This window comes from Eretmochelys imbricata, chromosome 9, assembly GCF_965152235.1.
Source record: "Eretmochelys imbricata isolate rEreImb1 chromosome 9, rEreImb1.hap1, whole genome shotgun sequence".
Classification (NCBI taxonomy): Eukaryota; Metazoa; Chordata; order Testudines; family Cheloniidae; genus Eretmochelys; species Eretmochelys imbricata.
In genome coordinates, this window is record NC_135580.1 from 80,270,851 (window position 1) to 80,290,477 (window position 19,627).

Below are 19,627 nucleotides of genomic sequence, written 5' to 3' on the forward strand. Positions count from 1 at the left end.
TTAGACACTTAAATCCATAGTTAAGTATCAACATTAGTGGCTGGATTTTCAAAGCTCCCCGACAGAAATGTGGATGCTTATCACCTTTGAAAATTCGACCACTCATATCTAATTTTAGGCGACCAGATTTGAAATTTTATGTCTTAACCTCTTTGGGTACATCTACATTGAAAAAAACGAAACCAAACAAACCACAGCAGCGAGTCTCAGAGCCTGGATCAACTGACTCAGAATTGCAGGGCTTGCCCTATGGAGCTAAAAACAGCAATGCTGATGTTTGGGCTCAGGCTGGAGCCCTGGCTCCAAGATGCTTCCCCCCACCCCCAGATTTCTGAGCCCAAGATCCAGCCTGAGTCCAAATTCTTATGTTGCTATTTTTAGCCCAGTAGCACAAGCCCCAGTCAGTTGACCAGGGCTTAGAGACATGTTGCTATGGGCCTTTCTTTGCAATGTAGACATACCCTCTGTGGCTCTGTTTCTTACCCGTCTTTGCAAAGCTCTGTAAGGACTTCAGAAGAAAAGGGCAAAGTATAATTATTCAGTAATAGGACTCCATTTCTAAAAGCAATTCAATATCACAATTAAATGAGTTACAGGATATATCTCTAGCATGTTCAGATACATTATTCATCAAAAGGTAGTTTGATTAGTGATTGGATCAGGGGACTGGACATCAGAATTTTAAGGCTCTACTCCCAGTCCTGCTATTGACTCACAGCATGGACTTGGGTAAGTCCCTTAACTTCACTGTGCCTCCATCTCCTCATCTGTAAAATGAGTGGAGATGGGCCTGATGGCAAAGTTCGGATACAGGTCTGAACATCTCCAGCATTCAAGGGGATTTGGGTGTGAAGTTCAGTTTCATTGCTAAAAATGAAGAAAATACTTACACCATCACCTGCCTAATGGGATATTGTGAGACTCAATTAATTAATATTTGTGAAGATGCCAAGAAAATCATTTTAATTACTAATTATTATTAATGCAATAGAAACCAAGGGTAATCGTTATAACTCTTTCCCCCTCTTTCTATAAGTGAACCTAGCCACTCACACACCCCATAAAAACAAACAAAAACATGCAAACAAAATCCTCCAGGACAGATTTTCAAGATGCTCAGTAATACATCATACACAGAAACCAGTATTCTATGCAGGATGCATTGTGGACAACCTGCTTTTACTCAATTCTGTTTGGATGGGGAGTCAGTGATGAGAAGCAATTTTAATGCTGAGGCTTCATGCAGCAAAAGAGCAGAGGAAGACTGGGCTTGTCATTCAGGGAATGGCCCGTCAGCAAGGAGATCTTGATTCTGTTCTAACCTCTGCCTCTGGACTGCTATGGGACCTTGGGCAAATCCCTTCACCTCTCTGTGACTCAGTTTCGCTATGTTTAAACCAAGGTCTTTTGAATTTTCCTCCTCATTCTTTGGGTTTATCCTGCTAACACTACTCCTGCGAGTAGTCTCACTGATAGTACCCAGGCATGTGAAGTTATACTCATTAGTAGGTGTTTGCAGGATCAGGCCCTCTATTGCCTGTCTAGGCCCTGAACTTATAATGAGCTCTGCGTGGAGGGACACCCCCCCCCACACCCACCACCCAATGGGAGCCCCATTAGAGCCAATGAGATTCCATGCTCACGTACGGGTCCACTAGTGCAGAGCTCATTGATCATAAATTCTTCAGGACAAAGGGTGAGATTTTCCAAAGAACCTAAGTCATTTATGTTTGGAAAATCTTGCCCCTTGTCTTCCTAACTGTCTACATAGCAGATAACACATTGTGGAAGCCAGACAAAAATAATTACCGGTCTCATACGGGACTGTGAGACTAATTCATCAATGTATGTACATCTCTTTGAGATCCTCAGATGCAAGGTGCCTGAGGATCACTCTAAATCTTAATTTTTAATAACAAAGGTTACATTTGTGCTTTATTTCTTCTTTTGTATCATTCATATTGTCAGTTGTATTGACTGAGAGCTTGGCTACACTTGCGAGTTACAGCGCACTAAAGGAGCCCCGAGCGCACTAGCTCACTACCCGTCCACACTGGCAAGGCACGTAGAGCGCTCTGACTCCGCAGCTACAGCGCTGCTGGTACTCCACCTCGGCGAGTGGAATAACGTTTGCTGCACCCCCGCTGGAGCACCGCAGCACCAGTGTGAACGAGGTGTTGCATTATTGTTCTCTGATCAGCCTCCGGAAATGTCCAATAATCTCCTTAAGTCAAGTGGCCACTCTTGTCATTTTTTGGAATCGCTGCAGGAATGCGGAAATGCCCTTTGAAAGCTCCGTTTCTGACAGCCGGCTGCTTATCTACTCCTAGACAAAGCAACCATTAGCGTGGAATGCTGTGTGTGAGAGAGGGAGAGGGGTCTGCTGCTGTCTGAACTTACAAGACAGCATGCTGACATGCTCTCAGCCCCCCAAAAACCCACTCTCTTTCCCCCCACATACACACAACACACTCCCTGTCACACTCCCCCCTGACCTCCATTTGAAAAGCACGTTGCAGCCACTTGCATGCTGGGATAGCTGCCCATAATGCACCGCTCCCAGTGCCACTGCAAGTGCCACAAATGTGGCCACACCAGTGCGCTTGAAGCTGTCAGTGTGGACAGACTGCAGCGCTTTCCCTACTGCGCTCTCTGAAGGCTGGTTTAACTCAAAGCGCTCTACATCTGCAAGTGTAACCATGCCCTGAGAGCGAAAACAAATCCCAAAGAAACCTCAGTGCTTCTGCATATCTTTGGACAACTGAGCATCAATTAAAATGTCAAACATGTCTCCCAAAATTATTGGAGCATTTTTTCTGTGTGATTTAATTTAGCTTTTCATCAAAATCATGACATTTTCCAACCGACTCTCAGGAGTCACTTATACGTCACTGTATCGTTTCAGTTGAAAGAGCAACAACCCACAACCCTCAAGGGGAGGAACTCAGCTCCCTTCCACAACTAGCAACCTTTGACATAATTAGCTGTGACAAATTGATTTAAAGTGTGGCTGCAGGAAGCGGGGTAAGAAAGCTCTGCTCTGCCTTGTGGGCGTTGTAGTCTTTCCTCTTGCACATGCCTCGGCTGCAATAAGGAACTGGACTCTAACTCCCATAGTTCCCATTAGATTATACCGCACAGGCTCAGAGTCCATATGCCCGGAGTGGGTGGCTACATTGTGTCTATTGTATGGGTTGATTTTTGTTTTGTTTTGTTTTTTGGGGCTGGCATTTTGTACATCACGGGAGGTTTAAATTGGAGTGAAAAGCATGGCTGATGAGCAAGAAATCATGTGCAAACTGGAGAGCATCAAAGAGATCAGGTATGTTTTCTTTTGTGCAGCATCAGTAACACTAAGCTATTTTCCCTCTCCTTGAAGGAGTGAATGAGTTATACCGATTTGAAGACGCTACTGTTATGTTACAAAATAAAATAAAATTTAAAAAAAAACCCACCACAACGAAAAACCCTGGGATGAAAGCTGGAGATAATTTTTTTAAGTAAGAAAAGAAGCATCTGCTGAGAGTGGGTGCCGTGAAAGATGCATTACAGGGCGGGGATTATCATGTTTTTCCAGGGAATTAGCCTTAAGTAATAAAAAGGGGGTGGAGGTGGCAGCTATGAATGGACAACTGGAGATCTGTTTTAAAGCAGTTGTGTTTTTTTTTTTAATTATTATTTATTCAGGTAAACTGTTAGGATTTTTTTTTACCCATTCATTCCTAACATTCTTCTGGTTGGCTGCATCAAGGAAATGTTTGAAGGGAGGTGGGGGAGAAAATTACAGAACATAAGGTATCAGAGTAACAGCCGTGTTAGTCTGTATTCGCAAAAAGAAAAGGAGTACTTGTGGCACCTTAGAGACTAACCAATTTATTTGAGCATGAGCTTTCGTGAGCTACAGCTCACTACATAAGGTATGTACGTGAGGCAAATAGGCATCCAGAGCACAGAAGCTGCTCTGAAATCAGGGAGGTGGGGTTGGGAAGTGCTTTTTTTTTTTTTTTAAATATATTGATTTGGCTGGACTCACTTATAATACCCTTCAAAAGTGTCTGCTTAGCTAATATTTTGGGTTATATGCATTGCAACAGTGTTGTGGCTTGCAGAGGAATTTAGGAGGGGGTGTTCTTGTGGGGAGGGATTGAAAGGAAAGAAAACTGCATCTTGGGAGATCTGTTTAGCCAGCTTACTTCTCTCTCACACCCCCATTTGGAGAAGGAGTTAGGGTTAGGGATGTTGTGTGAAGTCAGACTGGTGAATGTTCCCTGTTCCCTTCCTGTTGTTTATTGTGGTCCTCTCCTCTGAAGGAGTTATTGGGGGCATAGGGTGGAATGATGATGATGAAGCAGGGACACAATGGCACTAAGGATGCTATTGCTTTTTCTTAAAGAGGTTTACCAGCAAGGCAGGAAGCTGGGTCTCTCCACTCTTCAGTGCAATCCAGTATACCATTAATTTTTATATAGTGGCCTTCGTAAAGTGAATCACAGGACATGTTGCAGGAAGAGTCAATCATAAGCAACAATGCATGGCACGATGGCTTTAAATGCTCAGTTTGCGCCTTTTCATTTATGAACATGATGTTCTGGGTACTACCTGAGTTGCGTGCATTTAGCATGAATTTGTGCATTTAATAGCAAAGGCATGTAATAAGGAAAGTGCAATAATTTTGAAAGTAGCTGGGAGGAAGAACAAACAGCCTTGACTGGGATATATATGTAGGTATTTATACCATGCTCATCTGCATGGTGAGTTGTGTATTATATTTTTGTATCAGGAAAACGTAAGAGGTTATCTATGGAGTGCGGGTGGGGAGGGGGAAATCAATAAAACAAAGAATAAAAAATGTCACTGTAACATGCTCAGTTTTAAACCTGTATTAATCGATTGAGAAAAGAAACTGAAATCAAACCACAGAATAAGCAACAATTCAATTACTATAGTTTTTATAGTCCTTACACCTTTAACAAAATCTCCTAGTTGGAATACTGAGTATGCAGAAGCAAATTATTCTTCCATGCAAGGGCCAAGTCCTTCCTCATGCAAAAACTGCTCCCATGAATAATGGTGGCAAGACCAGGCCCCAAATTATTTTTATATATAGTGTACCAAAATACGTATAATGAGAGACAGGACAGTGAATATGTTCCAGATTGATACTGAGGCTCTGAAACTTCTGTGCTCAACTGTCAGAATTGTCATCTTTTAAAACAGATCATCAGCCAGTTACAGTTCTGTTGAGACCTGATTGTTGTAAAATTGGATTTAAATATCCGATCCATTTTCTGCTTGGTTGTTACAATGCTTTGTATTTGGGAACTTCAAGTACATTCAGTTTTCTGATTCAAAGGTGAATTTAACTGTAATTATTTAATTTGACACACTTTGATGTTGTAATTATTGGCCTTGTTGTAAATTATGGTGCCATGAAAGTGAAATGAAGATCTGTGAAATCTAAGAATCCTTCTACATCAGCGGGCTAAATCCTGATTACCAAATTGACCTAAATAGACAGTCACGTTTAACTGAACGGGACAGATCAGGTGAATAAGGCATGTTGGTTTTGGCCCAAAATAGGCCAGATAAGAAATCACAAGCTCTGGATATTTGTACTTTTATGCCCGTTTTATTTTAAAGTAAATAAACAAATTTCATGTGCTTAAAAGGCTCCGCCATACTCTAATTATTGTTTATATTAATTTCCTGTTCCACATGCAGAGTTAAAAGCGCCTTTATAAATAAAATCACTAGCTGAAAAAAGCAAAATTTGCCCTATTGTTTTCTCTCACTTGATGTCTCTTTTGGAGACCCTTTCCTATATTACGCCAAATGTTTATATTTTTTAAAGAGACTTTATTGAGGTTTCAGGGGATGTCAGAGCCTGATCCTGAAAACACTTCTGTACATGCTTAATTGGAAAGCACTGGGATTACTCCAGTCAGTAAATTTAAGTATGCATGTAAGGCCCCAATCCAGCAAAGATTTATGCATGTGCTTGACTTTATGCACTGAGTAGTCCCATTGCCATCAGTGGAACTACTCACAGTGGTCAAACTAAGCACATATGTAAATCTATGCAGGATTGGGCTCCAGCATTCCTCCTGGGGAGAGGATGAGTGAGAGAGAGAATGAACCGCCCATGATAGATGGTAGTCACTTCCTGAGGACACTCAGGCCTAGTCTACACTAAAAAGTTAGGTAGAAGGAAGCCGCCTTAAGTTGACCTGTTAATGTATGTGTCTACACTACCGGGTCCTTTACGCTGACCTAAGTCGCTTCTAATGTCAACTTCTGTAATCTGCTTCTGCAAGAGGCGTAGCGCTTAATTCGATTTTCATGGGTCGACTGTGAGGTAGTGCAGATGCAGCGTTGTGTAATTCAACTTAATTGGCCTCCAGGTGGTGTCCCACAATGCTCAGCTGTGACTGCTCTGGAGATCATTCTCAACTTGACTGCACTGCAGCCAGATACACAGGAAACAGCCCCTCCCCTGCTAAAGCACTGGGAATTTTTGATTTCCCATTTCCTGTTTGATCAGCATTGGGAGCATGCCAGCTTGAGCACAGCTGATCGTGCAGACTGTACGCCCCAAACACGCTCCAGCCTGGTCTGCACAGGAGGTGGAGGATCTCATCGCTGTGTGGGGAGAAGAGTCTGTGCAGGCAGAGCTTCGATCCAGCAGAAGAAACGCTGACATCTATGCAAAGATTGCTCGTGGAATGGGGGAGAAGGGCTACACGAGGGACACCCAGCAGTGCCGTGTGAAAATAAAAACTTCGCTAAGTGTACCAGAAGGCAAGAGAGGCAAACAGTCATTCTGGTGCTGGACCCCACACATGCCAGTTCTACAACAAGCTGCATGCGATTCTCGAGGGTGACCCTACCAGCACCCCCACAAGCAACGTGGACACCTCACAGGTGTGTGAGTCTAGGGACAACAAGGAGAATGATACACCCCCCCCCCCACATTCCAGATCGCCAAACCACGCAGCAGCTAATGTGCCTTTACTGTGCTCGGCATGGGTTGGCAAGTAGTTTAAAGTGACTGATAGGGGACTGGGGCCCCACATGAGAGATTCCCCAATTTGGGAGTAAAAACGTTTCCCCCCACCTTGTTCAAAAGTGCAGTCACCCATGACCTGGGGGCAGCGGGGGGGGAAGGGGGTGAAGGGAGCCTACTCACCACGGCTGGAGCAGCAAAACAGCATAGTGAATGGTTACGGATTCTGATTATGTTATGGCTTGCACTTAGTGTAATAAGGGTTTGTTTTTTTATGAACGCGGCCTTGCTATGGAAACATTTTATTCATGTACAATGGCTCCTTTAGTTTTCCGCATGACTGACAGCTGGAAATGTGTCCTTCGGCGTGTCATGAACACCTGAAAGCAGACTTTCAGTGATTAGAAGGAGGAGAAAGAGAACGCAGGAGGACATATTCACCAAGATAATAAATGCCACCAGGACAGCTGACACAGAGTTGAGAGCATGGAGGATTTCACTGTCCGAGAAGTTAGACATGGACATGGAGAGCAGGAAAGCTTCTAATGAGCAAGAGTGTGCGGCACAGGACGAGATGCTTCGGATTATGAGAGACCAAGCAGACATGTTGAGGTGTCTGGCTGAACTGCAGGAACAGAAGCAGGTGGGTAGAGTCCCTCTGCAGATCCTGGTGGACAGCCAGCCAGCATCTCCTGGCGTAGAATCACCCTCCCACAAGCATTCCATGAGGCATGGGCCAAAAGTCCATTATCCCTTTCACTTAACTCAGGGGGAGGGTACAAGGAACAGAAGGCGTTCATTCACAGACCTTTGATGGTCTGGAATGGGGTGTTACGTTACACAGCTGAAAATGTTTCTCCCGTTCCAACTTTACAACCCCTTTTCCCCAAGGTTCCCTTTTTTTTCTGTTCTCCCTCTTTACTTATGTTTGTTAAATAAAGTAAATGGAGCTGAGAAATAGATGTTCTTTATTGAGTGGAAGCAGAGGGCTTGGGTGGGGGGCAATGTTCACTCTAATTTTTGACAGGCCGTGTGCGCAAAAAATTTCTTCTGTGCACATTTTTGACAGGCTGTGTGCACAAAAAATTTCTTCTATGCAAATTTTTGTGTGCGGGGTGTTTTGCCTTGTGCGTGGGGTTTAGGATCTGTATGCACATGCGCATAGCTTAGAGGGAACAGTGGTGGCGGGGTTGGCTTTACAGGGACAGTGATACAAGGCAGGTGAAGGTTTGGGAAAGCACAATGCAGACAAACCGCTCACATTACTGTGACACATTATTGAAACGGCTTTTCAAAGCCTCACAGATATGCAGCACCCCTTGCTGTGATCTTCTTATTGCCCTGGTGTCTGGCTGCTCAAAAATGGCTATCATGCGATCTGTCTCAACTGCCCACCCCTGCAGAAAATTTCCCCCCTTTTTTCACAGATATTATGGAGCACACAGCAGGCAGCTATAACCATTGGGATGTTCTCTTCACTAAGGTCCAACCTTGTTAGTAAACGTCTCCAGCGCCCTTTCAAATGACCAAAGGCACATTCAACCACCATTCTGCACTTGCTGAGTCTATAGTTGAACTGTTCCTTACTGCTGTGCAGACGTCTAGTATATGACTTCATGAGCCATGGGAGCAAGAGGTAGGCTGGGTCCCCCAGGATAACTATAGGCATCTCAACGTTGTCACTGTTCATTTTGTGGTCTGGAAAGAAAGTCCCGGATTGCAGCTTTTTGAACAGATCCAAGTTCCTAAAGATGCACGCATCATGAACCTTTCCCGCCCTTCCTACATTGATGTTAGTGAAACACCCCCTGTGATCCACCAGCACTTGCAACACCATTGGAAAGTATCCCTTTCGGTTTATATACTCTGTGGCAAGATGGTCTGGTGCCAAGATGGGGATATGCATGCCATCTATTGCCGCACCTTAATTAGGAAACCCCATCGCAGCAAAACAATCCACTATGTCCTGCACATTTCCCAGACCACTACCCTTCATAGCAGAAGTCGATTAATGGCCCTGCACACTTGGAGCACAGCAGCTCCCATGGTTACCTACTCCAAATTGATTCCCCACTGACCGGTAACTGTCTGGTGTTGCAAGCTTCCAAATAGTGATTGCCACTCACTTCTCCACTGTCAGAGCAGCTCTCATTTTTGTGTTGTTGAACTGCAGGGCAGGGGAAAGCTCTTCACAAAGTTCTGGGAAGGTGGCCTTCCGCATTCGAAAGTTCTGCAGCCACTGCTCGTCATCCCTACCTGGAAAACGATGCAGTCCCACCAATCGGTGTTTGTTTCATGGGACCAGAAATGGTGCTCAACAGAGTGCAGCTCCTCTCTGTCTGCCAGCAGCAACTGCGAATTGTTTTTTTCAATGACTTGCAGCAGGGCTTTCTGCAGGACATCGCTATGTTCCATGCGGCAGACCCTACTTCGGCTTTGGAAATACTGCAGAAGAAGGTGCGAGGTATTTGAGATGCTCACAGTGAGAGTTCACAACTGAGCAGGCTACATGCTTCTGTGGTTATGGCGTATGCGTGGCGGTTTTAAGGCGCGAAAACCACTGGGTTGTTTGTTGTTGAGAACAGTGCATCATGGGATGCTGACGCAATGTTCCCATTCTCCCCTGCGACAATGTTTTGGTCCCATGAGGCATTGCACAAACTTCCCAAAACACACTGCGGCAAGTTGCACTTGGGGATAGCTACCCACGATGCACTGCTTTGTGCATCGATGCAGGCGCTGCTAGTGAACACGCACTCCATCGAGACAATGAGCATGGTGTGGCCACGCACAATCAACTTAGTTAATTTGGGGGCTTGAGGTCGAATTAAATAAAGTCAGCTTGATTTTGTAGTGTAGACAAGCCCTCAGACAGTATGATGAGGAGGGCAGTATAGAAATTTAGAATGGAAAATAATAGAAATGAGAGCAGAATCAGCTATGTAGGCTAGGTCCCAAATTTAGGTTTTTGTTTTCAAAAATACATAGTTTAAATGCCCTAATATTAATGGAAATGTCTTCATACTTTATGTGTACTTTGTTTTTTAATATTAAAAGTTAATTGTTTGGGTTGGAATAGTCCCCTGAAACTACAATGTTGTTGCATTCTGGCAGCACACTGGAACTAGAAGATGAAACTGACTAGTAACAGCAAAGAAATACTTTGCGATGCCAGCTACAAAAGTGCCATGCGAATGCCTGTTCTCACTTTCAGGTGACATTGTAAATAAGAAGCAGGCAGCAGTATCTCCCGTAAATGTAAACAAACTTGTTTGTTTTAGTGATTGGCTGAACAAGAGGTAGGACTGAGTGGACTTGTAGGCTCTAAAGTTTTACATTATTTTGTTTTTGAGTGCAGTTATGTAACAAAAAAAATCTACATTTGTAAGTTACACTTTCACGATAAAGAGATTGCACTACAGTACTTGTGTGAGGTGAATTGGAAAATACTATTTCTTTTGTTTATCATTTTTACAGTGCAAATATTTGTCATCAAAATAATATAAAGTGAGCCCTGTACACTTTGTGTTGTAATAGAAATCAATATATTTGAAAATGTAGAAAAACATCCAAAAATATTTAATACATTTCAACTGGTATTCTATTGTTTAATTGTGTGATTAATCACGATTAATTTTTTTTTGAGTTAACTGCGATTAATCAACAGCCCTACTTCTTTTGTGATGGCTACAAGAAATTGACCAAGTATAAGGGATAGTATAGTTAATATATTTACTTTTTAAAATTACATAATGTATATTGAAAAGTGCATATATTTCGATTGAATCCCTCTGTCCCACCCTTGCTTCCAAATGTACTGGTGTAAAGTTCTGTTCCTTTGCAAAGTCCCATTACGGTCAATGGCACTTCACATGGAGTCAGAGTTCAGCACTAACGGATCTGGATGGAGGACTGAGGCATCAGACTGTAAACTCTTCTGGGCATTGACTGTCTTCTGTCTGAGTGAGAATGCCTAGCATATTTTGGATGCTCCTGGAAAGCACATAATTAATAATAGTGCACTGAAAAATTCACATTACTCACAATGCGTAAAGTTAAGCGCTTGTGTAAATCTCTGTAAGACTGGGCCCTAACACTGTAGAATAACAAATTTTAATACCAGTTGCTCTAATTCTCTTCATCCTCCCACTCAAAAGTAATAAATTTTAATACAAAATAAATAAAAATACATTCATTTTCTAAAACTGTTAAGACATCATGTACATCCTGTCTCCTCAGTGGATGAAAGACTGCTCTCTAAACTCTTGTAAATTTGTGAGTTATAGAGTTATATGATATGTTTTTCTTCTTAATTTTCATCAGATTGCCAGTTATGAATGTTTGCTTCATATTGAGAAAATGGCACTATTAATCCTGAAAGTAAAAAGTATGACAACTTTATATTATTGCTAAATAACTCCCCGGAGTTTACTGTGGTCATTTTAAAAATTCTTAAGTGACCATTAATTCTTCACAGAGGCTAATACACTTTGACTTGGGCCACTGGAACTGAAGTCCAGTCAGCAACTACTTTCTTGTTGAAATAAGCCCTGCCTCTGGTTCCAGAAATCAATGCATTCAGGTAGCCGTTTGTTTTGACAAAATGGTCTCTGGCTTGATTAGGAGATGACTTTTATCGATATAATTCTTTTATCGCTGACTGTTTTTTTCCACCATTTTTACTTTGATGGGCTGATTCTTCAAAACTGGGACAGTTGGCTTCCTTTTTAAAAAAATGTTTGTCTCTATATAAAACATGTAATATTCTCTTTAATAACACATGGTATATACCACATGAAATATACATGCTTATAGCTTAGGGATGCCACTCGTCTGGATTTTACCCAGACAGTCCAGTTTTTGGCTTCTGTGTCTGGGTGCCATTTAGGGTTGCCAGGAGCCCGGTTTTTGACCGGAAGATCTGGTCAAAAAGGGGACCTGGCAGTATCTGGTCAGATGTACTGATGGACATCAAAAGTCTGGTCTCTGCAGGGTGTGGGGAGGCACGGGTCATTAACCCACGCTAGCCCCTGTTCATCTGGGGCTGCCTCCTGCCTGCAGGCAGGCTCCTAGTCATGCTGCAGCAGCTCCCATTCCAGCTCTGGAGCACAGGGAGCCCAGCTCGTTGGGTGGGGTGTAAGGTGGAAACAATTCAGCGAGCAATGGGGGTGGGGGGAGAGAGGAGCAAGCGATGGGGGCAGGGGTAGAGCGGGGTCTTGGTGGAAGAGGCGGGGCAGGGCATGAGGCCTTAGCGGTCTGGTTACCAGCAATTAGAAAGGTGGCAACCCTACTGTAACTGTAAAATATTCATCTAGGTGAATATCTTTGTAAATGTCTCTGGGTGACCTCTGAGTCGATCCAATTCCATGTCTGGCTTTGTACTATGCACACCTCTGCTTCCAGCTTTTCTACTCCCCAGTGTAATGGTGCTGATCAGAAGCAACATTAATCCAAACTGGTTCAGGTTTATTCGACTAGAGGGAGATTTTTTATTTTTAAGGCTGTTTTTAAAATGTATCCTGTGATGAAGGACGTTGTTGTATTTTGTTCCAAGGGAGCATGTAAAATCTCATTCAGGATTTTTTTAAAAAAATCTCCTATTATTGATATTATCACTGTTGGACATTCCTGCTTTGGGCATGTTACACTCTAGAAAAATAACCTGTGGTGCTGTTTTTTGGATCTCCTGCAGTTATCTCAGTCCCACCCATAAAACTTGTGACAGGAGCCAGAATTTGTTACCCAAAGACTTGATCCTGGTCCATTTGAAGTTCTTTGGTCAGATTTTGATTGCTCAACAGAATGATCACAGTTCCTCTGGTTTTCATTTTCAGTCTGTTTGAAGCTATAGACTACTTTAAAAATGCACGAGGGGAGGGATCAGAAGTACCGGAGGCTTAGGTAGGTATTGTATTTGTTCTTGGAATTGGACACAAGGGATGTAAGAGGAGGGCTAACAGAAGCAACTCCAAAGCCTTCACAATAGCAGAGCTGGTGGGCACAGTTCTGATGAAAGCAGGGGCTATATCTCTAAGATCATGTCTTTGGAAAGTGAAGATTAGAATATAATTGAATCATGGCCTGGCAAAACTGGATTGGGAACTAGAACAGGTTTTTGACTGTCTGGGCAATTGTTTTAAAATGGAGATGGTCATGAAACAGTGCTGATTCAACTAATAGTAAGCATAGCTTTGCTGTGTTGCTTAAACAGCCAGTCCTTCTCTCCTAGCTTTGGAAGGAAAGACATTGCTCCAGACTCCATAGCTTTTATGTGTAGAGATATGGGGTGGTACCATTTTAAAAAGAAGAAACAAAAACTGGAATGTAGAACAAAGGGAGCTGCAATTACAAATAGCATTAAAGGGGCTGGAGGTCAGCAGGAAAATGGGAGGCTACCCTGTAGACTGCAGGTGGAATTTTAGATGCTTTGAAATGGCATCAGAACTTTTACTGTCTTGGAGCATCCTTTGTATAAAGCAAAAGTCTGCATTTTAGTGTCTCAGTCTACTGTCAAGATAGTTGGCATTTGCATCCTATACTCCATTTCTCAGAAGCCCCCTTTAAAGCCCAGCAGGAATAAACATTTCTCTAGAATTTCCTCTTTCGTGATTAAGGTTTAATCATGACTGATACAATGCTGAACACAATTGTCCTGGTCTACAGAAACTGCTAAATCTTGGTAAATTTCATGTAATCTAGCTCCATGGTCCAATACAATAAAAAGTTGTCGTGGAGACAAGACCAATGACAGAGCTGGGATTAGAACCCAGGAGTTCCCTGATTCCGGGATTCTGCACAGACCACCCCAGTCTTTCAAAGATATACTTTAGTTCTGACTTTATCAACAACTTTTGCCAGTCCCCTGCTATCAATGTGAACACCTTTGCTTGTGTGTGTGTATAGTGAGTCTTTAAGCAAACAGAATTTACATTGACATTATGGCAGTTGTCCCTTTATATTTGTAATTTCCATTGGGTTGTAGGAATAAGACTTTGCAGATGGAAAAGATTAAGGCACGCCTGAAGGCAGAGTTTGAAGCCCTGGAATCGGAGGAGAGGCACCTGAAGGAATACAAGCAGGAGATGGATCTTCTGCTGCAGGAAAAGATGGCCCACGTGGAGGAGCTGCGGCTGATCCATGCTGACATAAATGTGGTATGTAGCAGTGGGATTGTGGGCAGGATATACTTTATATATAGTCCCATATGGATTGTCCTAAGGATATACAGTTGACAGATTAGAGATATGCAACCTGAGCTTTCCTGACAGCATGAAAGGATTATACAGATGGTATCAAATGAGTTAAATTTAGTCACTGTTAGTGCTTGTCTGTATCAGGCAAGATGATTTTCAATAATAGATTTAGGTTAAAGGGAACGAACAACCGAGCCCATTGCTGCTGCAATGGTACCAGCAGTCATAGTAGCGTTATTCTGACTCTTCCTAGCAAATAACCCTCTTAGTGCTGCCTAATTTAACACCTAGAACCTGGGAGGCTTTGGCAGCTGTCTGGGATTTGGGTTGTTTTCTTTTTGGGAAGCAGGGATAGTGGGATGGTTTGTAATGTTTGCATAGTGCCTAGAATCAGAGGGCTTTGATTTCTCCCTGAGACAACTAAGCACTGCTGCAATACAAATAGTAAAACAAGCAGGAGCGTGAAGGATATTAATGCAAAATAGGGAGACTAATGATTAGAGGGGTACTCTGGAGAGTGCTGAGGATTTGTGAATTGCTGGGTTTGCAAAACCATTCTGAATTAGCAACTCCGTTCACCAGCAATTTTAAACCCACACTTTTTCCTTCTCTTAAGGGTGAGTAATTATTTTTAAAATGTTGAGCTAAAGGGAAGCCTGGACTCTGTATTAGGAATGGAAAAAGCTCCCAAACTGTGGGTAGGCACAAGTGGGTACCTCGAATATGTGACACCACCTTCATTTGTCATTAGAATTTTCTCACCCCCTCCACTCCCTGCTTCTCTTTCATGCTGTCCCACTTGCACTTCATGTTTCCATCAGATTATCTTTCTTTTTGCTGCTTCTCTCACTCTCTTTCCCAAGTACTTGTGTACTTGTGGCACCTTACAGATTAACAAATTTATTTGAGCAGACTAACACGGCTGCTACTCTGAAACCTCTCTTTCCCAAGTGGAACATGAACTCAGCAACATCAGAGTTAAATTTTTAAATCTATGGGATATTTGGAAAGGCTTGAAATAATGCAAATGAGTTGGCCCTAGCCCAGTGGAGATTTTTTTTTAAAGGTTATTTTTATAACCTTCCTTGAGAATCTTTCCGAAGTGCCCAACACAACAACGTTGCCCGGCCTAATTGCTTCCAGACTGCTTTTTCCCTGCCCATATTCCACCCTCCCCTCCCCCCACAGAATGTTAACTCCTTATTTGGCCATTTCATTGTCTGCCTATTCTCTTCCAATCTGAATGTGAAAAGCTCCACTCTCTAAAGGACAGCATCATCTTTGCACTCTGCCACCTCTGGCTGGTGAATCAGAGAGCTGTGAATGGAGCAATCTGCTAAGCAAATGTCTCCTCCTGTTTCAGATGGAGAACACCATCAAGCAGTCTGAGAATGACCTCAATAAGCTCTTGGAGTCCACTCGACGCCTGCATGAAGAGTACAAGCCCTTGAAGGAGCACGTAGATGCCCTGCGGATGACTCTGGGCTTGCAGAGGCTGCCAGATCTGTGTGAGGAGGAAGAGAAACTCTCTCTTGAGTATGTCTCCAGATCAAACAATATTTGGCCTTGTATTCAGTTATGATTCTGCTGGCATTTTGTCATTTTTGTTTCTGGGCCCAGCTGGAAGGTAGGAACTCAGAGGCAATCATGAAAAACAAAATTAATTGAAAGTGGAGGAAGCATGTATGTGCGACAAAAATTAACCAGCCATTTACAAGCCTCCAAAAGGGTTCTGTCTGAATATGGGGCAAAGGTCGAAGTTACATTTAGATCAGCCAAAGCTGCAAACCCCAGCGCTGACCCGCAAATTAAAGGGTGTTTGGATCTAAGGTTTTGGTTCTACTCTATCTCTAATTTTACATTACTTTGTACTTTTTTCTAAGAATCCATTTCTTCCATTTGACTAGCAGGCGTGGGTATGATGCAAGGGAGGAGAGGAACCCAAAACTACTACATGAGTGTCTTCAGTGAGTCTTGGTCAGAATTCAAATTTGTGCTATAGCTGTTAAAAAAAACACAGACTCTAATCTGGTAAGCTGTGGCTGAATCCAGATGGTTGGATCTATGGAAGAAATGTAAAGGATATGCTCTTCTTTTTGAAAACCAAGGAGGACGTTAATGCTTCTCCCGAGAATGGCCCATCTAGCCTTGTATCCAGCAGAGACCAACCAACCCCTCATGCTTCAAGGGAAGGGGACAAATTCTTTGCTTTGGTTCATGCGATCTTATTGGGTGGGGACATGGAGATTTCTTCCTGATCCACTATGAATAACCTGATCCTCCTGTGGTCTTAAATATATAAAATCAACTCTTACCCCTGGAACATATTAAATGAATAACTATGCAGTTCATCCCTCGCTGCAGAATTGTGCTCCAAAATCTCAGTTTATATTAAAAACGAAGAACAGAAAACATTTCTTAGGGCTGGTTGTTGCAGATAAAACTTGGAAAACAAGAACCTGAAACATAGTATATCAACTTCGCTATAATTATGCCACTAACTAGTTACATGATCGAATATGGCTCATTAACTTTCAAAAAATATTAGAAATAACTAGATATTGAGAGTGGATGGAATTCATTATTTAACAAGTCTTCTCCATCTATATTAGGATGATCCTTAATTATTGATCGTCAGTGGGCTTGTGTTTTTGGCCACATGTAGTATTTTAACAATTGTCATTATCCCATTTTAAAAAAATTGATCCAAATGAGTCCTTGGTGCAAGTCATTTGATTCTAGAGGAAGAAAACCAAAAAATTTTGGCCCATTATGTTTTAGCACAGAAGAGTCATTACAAATCAATGCTTGTTAAATAAATAAATGACAGGCCAGCAGTTGATTATAATTTTGGTTTGTTTTTGTATAGTTACTTTGAAAAGCAAAAAGCTGAATGGCAGACAGAACCACAAGAACCGCCTATTCCAGAATCTCTGGCTGCAGCTGCAGCTGCTGCCCAACAGCTACAAGTGGCTAGGAAACAGGACACCAGACAGACAGCAACTTTCAGACAACAGCCACCTCCAATGAAGGTGAGGCGTTGTCTCTTGGGTGTCAAATGCACAGGCTTGTCTCTTGGGTGATTGGAACATATCGTGTTCACAAAGGAATTAGCACTGAAAATAATGATGTGTCCAATTCTTATTTTGCCTGCTTTAGGGTAAACCAAGGACAATTCCACTGAAGTTAATAGAGCTGCGCCAGTTCAGTTAGAGTTCAGAATCAGGCTCTGTATCTTGTATGACTCCCCCTGCAGGGACTCTTCAGTCATAGGGCAGATACTGCCAGTTTCTACTCGCTGTGCTTCCTGAGCTTGAGAAACATTATTGTTACAAGGTGAAAATATCAAGTACTAATGGGTTCTTCAACCCAGCAGAGAAAGGCATGACAAGAACTAGCGGCCGGAAGTTAAAGCCAATTTCCAATTAGACATATGTCACACATTTTTAACAAAGAAGATGATTAACCATTAGAAGAAACTACTAAATCTATGTCTACACTACAGCTTATGTCGGCATAATTTATGTCACTTAGGTGTGAATAAACCACTCTCCTGAGCAACGTAAGTTACACTGGCATTAAGCGCTTGTGTGCACAGCGCTATATCGGCGGGAGAGCTTCTCCCGCAACATAGCTTCTGCCATCGCGGAGGTGGTTTTATTATGCCAACGGCAGAGCTCTCTCCCGTCAGCATAGAGTGTTTTCAAATGCTGCAGCGGTGCAGCTGCATTGGTACAGCTATGCTGCTGCAGCCCTGTATGTGTAGACATGTGCTAAGGAATGTAGTGGAGTCTCCATCTCTTGATGTCTTCAGATTAAATCTAGTTGCCTTTCCGAGGGTATGCCTGCTGGATGTGGAGGTGTAACTTCCCGCCTGGAGAGGCGTATCTGTGCTAGCTTTGACCGAGCTAGCATGCTTAAAACTAGACTTGAAGTTGCAGTTACATGGGTGCTGGGATGGGCTAGCCACTCCAAGGATCCTTCGTATGTATTTTGGATGGCCAGCCTGCCCCCCGCTCATGTAGCCATGACTACATTGCTTCTTTTTAAGGCACTAGCTCATTCAGAGCTAGGACGGGCATGTCTTCCTGAGCTGGAAGTTACATCTCCAGCTCCACGGCAAACATATCCTGAAAGATATGGTTTAGTCAAGCACAAGTTATTGGGCTCAATACAAGGATAAGTGGGTAGAATTCTAGGTTGTATACAGGGGGTCAAACTAGATGATCTAGATAGAGGTGCCTTCTGACTTAAAATCTATGGAATCACAGCTGGCCTTCTAAACAATTTTTCTGATACAGTCAGGCATTGTCAGTACAAAAATCTTGAAAATATGAGGGGAAGCTCAAATAAAATTTGAATTTAATATCTAAATAAATGATAAACGGGGGGTGCACTGGCAGTTTTATTCATTTGAAAATTTAATTCAATAAATCCTTTAGTTTTCAACTGACCTGAAGTTGCTGTAGGATCTAGGAACCTTGCCGCAGAATTTAGTTCCAGTTCGCCACTGAGCATGCAGGGGCTTATTTATTTTTCCTGTACAGTATATTAACTTATTAGAGCAGGTAACATGTTCAATAAGCAGTGTGTCTCAACAGAACTTCATGGGTTTATTACCTCACAGAGAAATAGGTTGCTAACAGGGTCCTGGTCCATGACTGAGACTCCTAGGCACTATTTCCATACAAATAAATTAATAAGATGTAACATTGCATTGCAGGCCTGTTTATCATGTCACCAGCAAATTCATCGGAACGCACCAATATGTCCACTCTGCAAAGCAAAAAGCCGGTCTCGGAATCCCAAAAAACCCAAGAGGAAACAGGATGAGTGAAACACAGAAAATCCATGGAGAAAACATGTGACCCATCCTAATCCCTTTCCAGTAGAACTGTAAACGTGGCCAGTTTATTGAAGTGCAGACTTAAGTATGACTTACCCATTGTTTTCTAGTTAATGTGACGTAAGCACAATGTTTCTGTTCCGTCTTAATTTCCATCCAGTCCTCACATTTTGGTTTTAGGAGAAGTGTTGATGGTGCTACACTTTAACATTTTAGTCATTCCATCTTTCTGACTCCTAAGCCAAGTGGAACTTCTAATGCAAGTAGTCTGAATGCCGATGACCACTTTGTATGATCCCTCCTGTGAAGATATATTTGAGGATACATGTTTCATAGTTAAATATGTTAGACCTAAGGTACCTGTACTGTACTTGCCAAAATGTCTCTGTGTTTTTCTATCTCTACACTGTTTGCCATACAGTATCTTTTGCTAAAAAGCAGGCACTGTCTATAAAACCAGAATATTCTTAATGATCAAGTGTTACTACAGCAAGTTGGGGTTGTTGTTTTTTGGGGTTTTTTTGAGAGAAAGAGAGATGTTGCTAAAAGATTACTGTAATTTTCTCCTAACAGAAACCCACTTGA

The 19,627-nt window shown here is 42.5% G+C and overlaps 1 protein-coding gene across 2 annotated transcripts; it reads left to right on the top strand.

Annotated features, from left to right (window-relative positions):
- Positions 1-3,196: 3,196 nt before the first annotated feature.
- Positions 3,197-19,417, top strand: ZC4H2 (zinc finger C4H2-type containing). Of its 2 annotated transcripts, XM_077826713.1 has the most exons (5): positions 3,197-3,322; positions 13,986-14,157; positions 15,560-15,732; positions 17,066-17,228; positions 18,920-19,417. In XM_077826713.1, exons 1-5 carry the CDS (start codon positions 3,270-3,272, stop codon positions 19,031-19,033), a joined length of 675 nt encoding a protein of 224 aa, XP_077682839.1. In that variant the 5' UTR covers positions 3,197-3,269; the 3' UTR covers positions 19,034-19,417. The 2 variants fall into 2 exon arrangements, with proteins under 2 accessions (XP_077682839.1, XP_077682840.1); XM_077826714.1 differs by lacking the exon at positions 17,066-17,228.
- Positions 19,418-19,627: the final 210 nt, after the last annotated feature.